At 40.0% G+C, this 12105-nt stretch overlaps 2 protein-coding genes across 2 annotated transcripts in view; one reads left to right on the top strand and one right to left on the bottom strand.

The window, feature by feature from the left end:
* COL4A3 (collagen type IV alpha 3 chain) overlaps window positions 1-4552 on the bottom strand; it is a 50509-nt gene extending 45957 nt beyond the window's left edge. Inside the window, exon 1 of the mRNA XM_015871391.1 lies at window positions 4347-4552. Coding sequence (XP_015726877.1) covers window positions 4347-4430 — 84 coding nt within the window. The 5' untranslated portion in view covers window positions 4431-4552. The remainder of the gene's footprint in view (window positions 1-4346) is intronic.
* An 80-nt stretch (window positions 4553-4632) lies between these two features.
* The window catches only part of COL4A4 (collagen type IV alpha 4 chain), a 61922-nt gene continuing 54449 nt past the window's right edge, over window positions 4633-12105 (top strand). Inside the window, exons 1-4 of the mRNA XM_015871390.2 lie at window positions 4633-4729; window positions 7590-7764; window positions 8327-8366; window positions 11335-11412. Coding sequence (XP_015726876.1) covers window positions 7709-7764; window positions 8327-8366; window positions 11335-11412 — 174 coding nt within the window. The 5' untranslated portion in view covers window positions 4633-4729; window positions 7590-7708. The remainder of the gene's footprint in view (window positions 4730-7589; window positions 7765-8326; window positions 8367-11334; window positions 11413-12105) is intronic.

The following is a 12105-nucleotide window of genomic DNA, read 5'->3' as shown; positions in this document are numbered from 1 at the left end:
TGGAGCTAACTGTTCATATTATACTCAAAATGGTAAAACCTTCCCAGGCAGTCCCATAAACGCCATCCCCATTCTTTGTTGTTTTGTGGTGGTTTTTCTTTCCCTTCTGATCTTGAATGGAACAAAGGGACAACACAAACAAATATTCATCCTTTCCACAGGAAAAAAAAGATTAGGCAACTCAAGTCATAGAATTTTCTGTGTAGCAAACTCTTAGGGGTGTTTCATAGCTTATTCATCCATGTTATTCCTTCCTAAGAGAGGGTTGTTTTAAACAAGTAATCTAATAAATAATTTAGATAAATTAACTAGCTATTTTTTGCCATCCTACCTTAATATGGTCAGTGTTATATCACACACTGTGTTTTTCCCAGCTGTTAAGTGTGGAAATGGTATTCACCACAAATGTTGTCTCCTCAGGCCTGTATATTTGTATATTCACAGAATTCCTGGCGTGCATCTTCTGTTAAGTAGTTCAAATAGCTATGAAAGGAACAGTGACTTGCCCACAGAAAGCTTTGCACATGCTTCTGTTTTTCCTTTTTGAAAGGATTTGTGATTTCACAGATTTAGAAAAACAAAACAAGAAAGGTTTTCTTGCAGCTTCCTCCAAAACAAATTGTGGAAAAAATGCAGCTTAAAGCCCCAATTAAAAAGCCTTCACTGAACCAAGCCAAATGGAACACCTCTAAACCTAAGAGTCTTGGATCCTACCACAAAAATGCTAAGTTAAAATAGAAGACAAGCAAAGAAAATAAAACTAAGAGTACACGGTGTGGCAAAATAGAAACTTTTCTGTGCACAAGAGAGCCAGAGCCTGTAAACGGTTAAGAAGAAAAAAGCCTTTTTGTATTTCACCTTCCTCCTAGGCTCCTGTAATCCATGCCAACACACTGAGCCTTCTAGTGTTACTTTGTTAGGCAGCAGGGTGAGAATGTGACAGTAAAACAGATGACCGGACATCCCATACTAGCTGCCCTTAATAGCAAAGTATTTTGTTTCACAGACCTGTTATGATAAACCAGCTCTAGGTATTGCTGAGGAGCTCACTAGCAAAGACCTCAAAGTAAAATGCTGTTACTTCTACTAGAAATACAAAGCAATGAAGAAAGAACCAGTGTTTACCTGCTTACTGTGATCATTTTAATATTATTCACTCAGTAATACAACTTGAATTCTACAGTTTTCTTGAATGCATACTTACTTCGCAGATTTGATAGAAAAAGCAACACAGTGTTAGCAGTCTGTGTTTCACAAGAGTTTTACGAGGAAGCCCTAATGATGTTCAGCATCTTTCAACCGTATGCTGCAGCATACAGCTCTAAACAGAACACTTAACTTTTCTTGGCCATCAGAGCAAGCTTCCATGTGGTGTCAGTGAGCAGAACTCCACTGGTTTTGATGCACTAACATGAAGGCAACTGTGCCAATTTATGCTAACTCTGATCATGGCCCAGTGAGAAAAACAACTCAGCAGCACTCTGACACTGGCCTGTTTCTCTATGGCTGTGTAACAACTAATTATAGAGGCAATCAGGATTAGAATAGTCTAATATAAATTAGGCCCAATTATTGAAGTAACGCCCCCATTGACTTCAGACTCGGGATCATATGAACCAAATCAAAGAGAGTACTTCACAAAGAACTTGTTTTTCTAACACGCTCAGTGAACTATCTTTTGTATATTCAGGTGCATGTCTTCCCTTCTCAGCTGCTCCATGCAACAGAGAGCCTGGATGCTTCCAATGAAGGCAGAAAAGGAACATCCTCACCGTGACACTGTTTTGTCCTTCTAGTGTTTTGATCCCTGGCTACGCAGAGCCAGTCAGCCTGCATCCCATTCTTAGCAGGCTTAGAGATGCTCGTGTCTGAGCTAGAACATTGTATTGTTCACTCCCAGAGCCATATATTAAGATCTACTTGTGATAGCAACATAGTTTGCTATCCTGATTAGGAAACCAATCAAACAAACAGATTAAAAAAATATTGCAAAGAGAAAAGCTTACAACTATTTGCCTGTGAGTTCTACCCATGGAAAAAAAAGAAATTAATTATGGAATATACACACTCATGCCTGGTCATGGGTTGTAAACAAAAATAAAGAGACAGGATGGATAAAAGATCTTCTCAAGCTTTGAAGTCACTGAATTTATTATCTCCTCTCTTTTCCAATGATGAAAAAAAAAAAATGCAAAGAATAATTAATGCTGTAAGTATAGAATACAGAATATTTGACTTCATCCTGTGGGCTAATACAATAATTGTATTACAATAAAAACCCAGAAATACAGGTAACGTGAGGTGATGAGCATATTACAACCGAGTAATCTTGCTCAAGCAGAAACCTTCTTTTCTCCTGAACGATGGGCTTTTATCATAAAAATGAACGGCACCATGAAGCAGCAGCACTGATGCAGAATTAATGAACTTGACCAATGCATTTTTCTTACCAGTGTCATCCATGACAGCAAGTTTCAGGGAACACTTCTTCTTCCCTGAGTAAAAAAATGATATTTTTTTCTCCTATTATTTTAAAGTATTTACAAGAACAGTAGGAACATCCAAAGGATTATAACATCAATATTTGGAGTGAAGGAATACATTAAGTAAGTTGAAAGCCTTTGACATGGGAAGATGCTACTTCTGCTGAGTTTTCAGAAGATGTGATTAGAGGATGCCAGTGGCCAGGAATGCAGATAATAACACTCCCTACTATGTGCCAGAAAACTCAAGCTGCTAAGGACAGAGACGACACGACTGCGAAGACCAACATTTGTCACATAAACAGCAGCAGGCACAAATTCATCATTTTATTTCTTGTGTTTGGGAATAAATTACTGAGTTATTAAAAAACATATACTAAAATCTGCCTTTATTACAGCATCTTACAACATATGCACACAGCAAATATAAGGACTGCTTGTCAAATATCAGTTTATTTTTGTGTGGAAGTATAGCACAATTTTCAAACATAAACACTATTTCTATTCCAGCTGCGGTGGTTTATTCAGTCAGTTACTATAACAAATCACTTAATGCCAGTTAACATTAGCCATGAACTAGGATGTCAAATGAAATTGCTTGTTTTAAGTTCTAATTTCCTCCATCATCTATAAAAAAAAATTTTAGAACAGAATTTTCCCCCTGAAAATATCAGCATTTTCATACCAAAAACCCAACCCAGAATCTGTGACATCTGAATCCTAAACTGACCTTGGTTATCTGTGGTAAATCTAGTTTTAACTGATCTCAGACAACATCTGAAATCTCCTGAATTATCAGAGCATCACTGAATCAGCACCTTGTGGTCAAGCCTTGCTTAAACAGCAAAACTTCGGTAGGAACCTTGAAGTGAAGACACTTCTTACCCTGTAAACAAGGATCTGGTTAGGACAACATTCCAGAAAGCTGGGAGCTTCATGATTTACCCTTGGCAAGAAGGCCGAACAACTGGCCAATACTCCAGAACCTTACCATGTTTGCTAGAAAGTGGTGAAGTGCTTCACTGAGAAATATGCGATCTCTTGTCAATACACCTCCTTTTCCCTTCCCTTGTAGATAAAAACCCAACACAGATCTATGCAGCCAGAATAAAAGCTTAGAGAAAGTTTGTGCTGTGGGAGGAGTCCCTGGTACACAACCTATGCTCTTATGAACCATCCAGAAGTGAATATGATGATACACACTAGGAGCAACTAGGGTCATGAGAGGTACCAGCAAAGGAGGAGAATGGAGTTAAGAGGAGCAAAATAGGTGAAAGACAGAGAGATTTTGAGTTTATTTGTCTGGCTTTCTATGCAGAACCTGAAAAAAACCTTGTACTAAATTAGTAGTTTACTGAAACGGCAAATAGATCTGGTACCTCTGTTCGACATAAGAACCAAGAGGTATTTTAATTCCTTCATAAACAAAACAATTGGATCATTGTTAAATGACTAAACTTGTCTGTGAGTTAATACAGAGTGCTGTGAAACAACACATGATATGGAGGTGCTTGTTCTGTCTCTAGGCACCTTACCCACACTAAGTGGATGGAACAGCTGCAATCTTTTAAAAGAAATGTCATTACTAATTACTTTGCTTTGGTTAACCTGTACAGCAGAAGCAACCCAGGAGAAACTCAGACCGAGCCCCCCGTCAGCCCCAACCGCAGTGCGAGGTAACGGTACCGGCACTGGGGGCGATCCCTCAGGTGCACCGCACAACGAGACGCGCCTCACGCGGCTGCGGTGCATCATTTACGGTGTAACACGTTCGCGTTTCTCTCTCTCGACCGCTACCGCTGCGCTGCGGAGGGGACCGTTCTGTCCCGCTCTGTCCCGCTCTGTCCCGCCTCGCTCACTCACCTCAGCCGCGGCACGGCCCGGCCACATCAGGGCGAGCAGCAGCAGCAGCAGCGCCAGGCGCTGTGGGCAGCCCCCGCCCGCCATCCCGCTGTCTCAAGCGTTGTCCCGCCGAGCTCAGCCCCGCACCCGAACTCTGCCCCCCGTCCACCCGAGGCTTTTGGCCCCGGGGCTGCCGTCTCGCAACCTCGCCGGTGCTCCCGGCTCCCTGCGGTGGGAACAGGGACAGGGCTGGCTGGGGCGGGGCCGTTCGGGCCGCCCCTCTCCTCCTCCCCCCCCACCCCCCGCGTGTCTCCTGCCTGGGCACCGCCGACAGCCGTCGTCCGTCCGACCTGAGCGGGAGCAGCGCTAGTGAGGAGCCCGGGGCTTTCCCGCCTGGAACTGAGGTGAGCGGCGCAGGGGCAGCCCCGGGCGGCAGTACCTGGAGCCGTCCCGCCTGCTCGCGGCACCTGCCCGGCTGGGCAGCGCGCTGAGGAGCCGTCCCGCCGCGGGGCAGTGAGGGCGCCCCGGGGTACCCTCTCCTTGTCTCCTCGCCTCACCGCGGTGCTGTGGCGCCGCCCGAGCGGCCGGCAGCGGGCAGGGGACTGCCCGAGTTGTGTCACGGCCCGCGCCCGCCTGGAGCGGGGTCGCCGTAGCGCCTCGGAGGGGAGGGCAGGTAACAGCGGGGCAGGAGAGCGGTCGGAGGGGAAAGCGAGAAGGAGCGCGGGGAGAGGCGGCCCCGGGCACTGCCGTCATCTGCTGCTGCTGCCCCGCGGGAGCGTTCGCCCTCCGACGGCTCTGCCGCGTTCCTCAGTGAGGAAGTGCTATTAATGAGGCGGCTAACGAGGGAAAGTGCCTCCCGCTGCATAAACGTGAGCCAGTGATACGTGCTTCTTCCCGGGGTTTTTCACAGTAATAGGAAGGTTTTCTCCATTGAAATGTGTTTTTTTTTTTTTTTTTTTTTTTAAAGTTTCCATATTGTCAACGCTCTATAATATTTTTTAAATCGACAAAAATGCTGCATGTCTAACGTGGCGTCTTACTTGAGTGCTGCTCAGAGATAGTGAACCACAGAAGAGTCGCCAAGGCCTCAGCTATCATACTTAGTTGTAGTGCTTTTGAGTGTTGTACAGGGCATCCTGCACCAGGGGCCTCGAAAATCACTGCAGATGATACAGAAAAAGCCTCGCTATATAACAATAGGTACTTAAAAGTCGATTAGAACTACTGGTGAGATAGAAATCCAAAGTCTTTCAGGAGCAGCAGAGACAGATCTCCATTCAGAGAAGGTAACGTCAGCCCCTATGAATGAAAGCCAGTTATTGGGGCTGATTCTCCCAAGAGTTCGGGACTAGCAGCAAAAATGTGTCTCTGGAGGAGCAGAGCAGAATGTCAGAATGTCAGAGACCAGGCATCACAACAGGTGCAGGCACCTTCACTCTTAAATCCCAAGCATCAGTGAGAGCAAGCTGGACAGTACAGAGAAACTGGGGGGGGGGAGAAAAATAGAACTAAATGTTTTGCAAGCCAGATAGGTGGTAACCACGCAGAGAAAATAATATCTCAGGAAAGGAATTGGTAAATTGTCCCATTTTATTTGTGAGATTACTAAACCTGTCAGCTGTGCTATGCTTTTCATGCAGGAATACTGTATGAAAATAGGTTAAAAAAAAAAATAAGGATAAAAATGTGGCCTAGAGTTGTTTATAAGCCAAAGGCACATCCACTTTACAAATACCTGAATATATCACTTTAAATTTAACCTGGTATTAGTCAGGAAAGGTAGCGTAGAGTCTTACAGGAGTGAGAAGATGTGGTGTTATCTGGAACAGGAAGGTCAGGGGGAAGCAAATGAGAGGACAGTGGAAGAGAGCTGTCAGTACTCAGAAATAGCACAAGTTCATACACAGGATGAGCAGTGTAGTCTCATTAAAGAGGAGAGGGAGGCTCTTGCATATAAGGCCAAAAAGGTACTGAAAGGAACAGAAGTAGAAGAAAGAAGCAATGTTTCCATGTGGAAACATCTGAAAAATAAGTTAGCTTTCAAGCAAAAATGGGAAAATGCATACAAGGGATCTGAGCTTATATCTCATCAGAGTCCATAACTATGAAGTTGTCTTCCTTCTCAGTTGTTTTTTAGAGACTAAACATCACAATTACATTACAGTGCAAGCTTTCTCCACCTCCCCTGCCCCAGGTTTTTTAGCATTACATGAGTTGGGTTTTGGTGACACTTGCATATCACTTTGGGGTTCCAGATGGAAAATGAGCACAGAATCAGTAAGAATTTAGCAGATGAACAGAGAGCTGCTCAGTACATGTATAGTGTAATCTTACTGCATGGACTGGTTGCCTTAGGCTGTTCATTCATTAGTCAGCGCATGGTTGTTTGCAAAGTCTCTTCATACTACGGGATGTGGATATACTGTGCATACACATAGGAGTCAGTATTATTCACAGATTAGTTCTGTGAATTAGGAGGCTGTTACACTGAATTATAGAAAGCAAGAAAGAAATGTTTCAGGAGCTGCACACTCATTACTTTTACAAAGAAAATACAGCTATTGAGCAGCTGAAAGAGAGCAGCCTCTTGGCTGCAGGTTCAGATCCTGGCTCCCTTTTCAGTAACTGATGCCTTTCCTTACTCAAGGGACTTCTCCAAAGGAAGCGAATCCCTGTCTGTTTAGGCAGTGTTCAGTATCCTCAAAATTAACCTCCCCAGATTTGGAAGACTACAGCTCTGTAAAAATAAAGAGCCTGTGAAGATCTGTGGCACCATAGGAAAAGCCCAGCCTCTCACATATAGATGCCTACACAAATTCCAGGCCAATTTGCAGAAGATACTGCTAAATCAGGTCTTGAAAGTGCAGACAATATATATACATTTTTGAAGTTCATTTGGTCCTTACTGTGGAAATGTGTTACATCTTATTTCTATTTCTGAAGTTTTTAGCAGAATCAGTGGGTTTTTTACAAAATAATTATACAAGATGCTTTTTGTGCATTACTGTGGGAGAAGACTTTCTTTTTTCTTTTTCTTTTTTTGGAGTGAAATCTTGTACCCTTCTCTTGATGATGTGTAATTTCATACATAGATCTCCTGAAATAAATGGATAGCTGATAAAAAGGTTGCTTGTAAAGGGACAGTATAACGTAGTGCCATTATAAAGCTGTGCAGTATGATATTTTTAAATGGGTAACACATTTTGGTTTTCCAGTAATTTTTCATGTAAAATTGAGCATCACATATATATGTATCTTGAACAGGTTTGAAGGAAAAAACAACAGAATGGAATGGTGTCTATAGGCCATCCACAAACAGAATACCTGCTGGTTCGTTTTTAAAACAGAGAAAAAAAGTGCTGCATGTCCATCAATCAATGTAAATGGCATTAACAAAGGATTCATTTGAACAAATTAAGTGGCTTATCAGAACTGCCTGGTAAGTTCTACAGATCACTAAAATCTTTAACTAGAGTAGCTAAGATACTTTCTTAGCTGTCAATTGAGCAGTAACCACCAGGGAAATGATCTGTAGTCTGTCATAAGTTCAATAAGCATATCAGGTAACTTACTATCTTAGAATTTTATTTGTCTGTAAATTGAGACCACTTAAGTTTCAGGTACTATGCCATTTAAACAGTAGAAAACAGGAATTAATAATGATAATTCTGAATCAGTTTTAAGAGGAAAGATGTTCCTATAATCTAGTAATTATTTGTAGAAGTATTGTCAAACTCATACCTGGATACCTGCCCCAGAATCATTTTACATGGCTTACTCATCCCTGCATGTTGATCCTCAGTCCCATGCATCCAAAAAGATAAAATTATGTAGGATGCACTGACCATTTCTTGATGATGCAGATCCTTTAAAAACATGCATTTACTAAATAATCACTGCAACCATCTGCATACTCTTCCTATTTTTAGAGGTAGTGTTTTTGTGTAGGTTGGATATTGGAAGTTAAGTTGTAAACTAGCTTTCTCCTTCTCTTAAATCAGGTGGCTGCTGATCGTTTTTGCAGCACAAGAAATTGATGGGGTAAGTGTCAATTTGTACATTAAACACTTGGTAAATAAGCTGATATAGTTAAAAGAATACTATATACACCAAAATGACCTACAGCTCTGTGGGAAGCCGGTGAAGTTTCTTTCAGTAATTCTGCAATTCTCTTCAATTTCTCAGCTTAACTATTTTGTGATTTTCTCCTTTGAATTCTCCTACATTCTAACTTTGGCATCTTTAAATGCTTTTTAAAAGCTGCATTTGAAAAAACACTGCCATGCGCTGATTCTGTATCCTTTCTCATCAAGTTGCTTTAGTGGCCTATGTTTTCAGTATAATAGAATAGATTGGGTTGGAAAGGATCTTAAAGACCAGCCAGTTCCAACCTCGTGTCATTCGCAGGGTTGCCACAGCCCAATCCAACCTGGCCTTGAATGCCTCCAGGGATGGAGCATCCACAGCTTTTCTGAGGAGATGGTTCCAGTGTCTTACTACTTTAAGTAGAGAATTTCTGCCTAAGATCCTGCCTAAATTTTCCCTCTTTTAAAGAGCTGCTCTCCCCTCTTGTTTATAAGCTCTCTTCACGTATTGGAAGGCTACAACAAGGTTTCCCCAGAGCCTTCTTTTCTCCAGGCTAAACAAGCCCACCTCCCTCAGTGTCTTCCTAAGAGAAGTGTTCCAGACCTCTGACAATCTTCATGGCCCCATAGCATGTATCATGCTTATTCTGCATGTTGCAACTGACCTCTGTATATCTGTGCACTCTACCTCTTCAAAGTAAAAACTTTACATACAATACATACCATATTTTCCACTCAGTACTGTTCTCTGTATGTACCTCATCTTTGTAATTCCCTCAGTGTTTTTTTTTTTGTTTTTTTTTTTTTTGAGTCCATCCTCTTTGTTACCGGCAAATTTATTTTAAAAACTTTTCTTGTGTTGCTTTTTTATTTTTTCTAGTCACCCCTTTTTGGTTTCAATGATAGAATTGTTTATTAAAAAATAGAACAAAGGGAAACAGCTGATATGCTATTAGAAATTTGCATTCCATGGACATTCCAGTGGAGCCAAGTTGTTAACAACTAGGTTAAAGACTAGCATGAAGTAGATTGGTAATTTCATGGGAAGCTGTTTGTGAAAGAGAAACAGTCTGTGAGAGAGGCTATCATACCGCCTTGTTCTGAGGCTTGGGAGTAACAGATCTTCTGAAAATGTTGTAGAAAAAAAAAAGGAGCAGAATTTTTCTTTGTTATCTAATATTTATTAGTGTTTTATCCTTGAAAAATTGAAGTATGAACGTATTGTGTTCTGCTGATGACTAAAACAAGTAACGAAATGCTTTTGACCTTGGTAAAAAAGAAATCCAAACTAAGCAAATATTTTTCACATTATCACTGTTTACTTGTTTATTGAAGTTGTTTGTAAATCCTGTAAGTCCTTGCCATCCTAGTTAAAGCCACGCTCACCATTTATACACTTAGTTTCATTGAATAATGTGACCTAGTAAACATTCTAACCACTTGAGTTTGTAAGTGCATGTGGTGTGTATAGTTGGCACATATTTAATACTATGCATTGGGAAGTGTAAAAGAATAATAACAATCTTCAGTTACGACAATAAATCTAATGACATTACATATCGTGTTACTTTAATTTCTCCTAAAATATGCTTATTTTCTTCATTTCAATTTGATGAAAAGGAAGTATCTTCCTTTGGTGCCAAGAAAGCAACAATAGAAAGTTCTGATACAAGAAATAAGTAAACTAATAGTATACAGTGCATAATAATACAGTATACATAGTACATTTTTTCACTTAATAGACAAATATTAAATACAGTCGTTGTATGTACTGTGTTCAGCCTGTTTTGCCTTCTATTGTGTAATCTTAGTTAAACAGTCTCCTATTGGGATAGTTTATAAATATAAAATTGTAACAAAATTATGACTGTTGAAATATTTCTAAATGCAACCTATTTACTTAATTGTATTTAGCTTCAATATTCAGTACTGCTCAACTTAGATTGTAGGCAGTATCTTTCACCTTGGACAGCAGTAGTATTAAACTTTTGCATATTGTTTCTACTTTGCCAGCATGTTTGTGCTAATGAGAGTTCCAAGAACTTCAGGAGGAGTTTATGTGTAACGCTGTCTTATGTATCCTATTAATCAAACACTGGGAAAGGTTCATAAGATGCAGACAAAAGTAACTTGTGGATTAGCTCTGAAGATGATGAGACATCACCATTTGACATCCTTCCAAGAAGGGAAATTTCAAAGATCTGCTGCCTCTTTTGTGTCAGTAATATAAAGTGTTAGAAATGATCGGATGTGGATCACATGCTTCTGGTATTCATATTCCTCTGAGACTTTCACCTTGCCCAGGGACTTCTGAATACAGAAGCAGCTATACATCTATTTTTCTTTCCAAATGAAGCCAAAGAATTTGGGATGCAGCACAGACCAATGCCTTGTCCCCAGCTACAGCAGGTGTGGGAGCTATGCTTGCTGATGTGAAATAGTTCACCAGTTTAAGTGTGGGCATCATTCCTCTAAAGTAACAAATCTTCTGCAAGATCAAAAGCATCCTTGCTTTTCTGCATTAAGTTGAAGAGCTACACATTATTCTGATATTTACTGTCAAAATTCTTCTACAGCAGCTTATTGCCCATATTACAAAATATACAGCAGGAGCCAAATTTTTTGCTATAAAATCATCTAATTGGACAACATGTGTACAAATCGAAAGCTTTATCACTTATTAAAATAAGAATAAATAGTAGAATCTTAAAATGTTACTAAATTAAGAGAGAATCCACCAATTTTGTTTTGTTCTCTAGAGCTGGACAGGCTTACTTAAACAACAATTTCTTCCTAATATTTTTCCCTTTTAGAAATACTCAAGCATTTAAAAAAGTATATGTTTAAAATAAAGTGCTATGCCATATGATAAAATGATTACTGTTAGTTGTATGTTAATAAATTCATACCCTTTGAATTTTCAGGGAGGATATGCATATATTGAGCCATGTGGGGGACAGGATTGTTCAGTCTGTCGGTGCTTTCCAGAGAAAGGATCAAGAGTAAGTGATAAATAGAACTAATGAGAATTGCTGTTGCAAATACTGTTCATTTTGTGCATGTTGCTATTGTGAAATCATTATGGCTGGTGAGCATAAACAAGTCTGAATACAGCAAGCTAGCATAATTCTGCCACTGGTATGAAGTACAATCGCCATTGAAAGAAGAATCTGAAGAGCTTTGATTGCAGGCAAGTTTGTAATAATGTTGTTGCCTTTTTATTTTGGTAAGGATTCTTTGTGATCCATCTGGTAGTTAGACAAAGGCCATTCTTAAGATGTATTAAGTTTAGAAATCTATGCTTGTTTTCTTCTAAGAACTTGGTTAAAAAAGAATGCTTATGCCATTTACCATTTTTGAGGGAAATTGTTTCTTATTTTGGTTAGGTGATTCTGAAAAAAGCTTGCAGGCTTTTATTTTACTAGCTTAATGTACTATGTGTAAAAAGAAATCTGAATTGCCTTTGTCTGTTAAAGAATTAGCATATAAATTAAAAAAAAAAAAAAAAGAGATGAAATCTAGGCATTTTTATATTGTACAATAAAATTAGTAACTTGCACATCCTCTCTTTTGATACATAGTAGATGATTTCCAATTGTTAAAGGTCATCTCTCACAAGTACGTGGATATTGTTATTTGTTAGCTGAACCTGGTCCATTGATAACTAGTTTGCTACCTTAGCCACTCTTTCTTTA

This window comes from Coturnix japonica, chromosome 9, assembly GCF_001577835.2.
Source record: "Coturnix japonica isolate 7356 chromosome 9, Coturnix japonica 2.1, whole genome shotgun sequence".
NCBI classification, from domain to species: Eukaryota; Metazoa; Chordata; class Aves; order Galliformes; family Phasianidae; genus Coturnix; species Coturnix japonica.
This window is presented reverse-complemented; position numbering and strand designations above follow the sequence as displayed.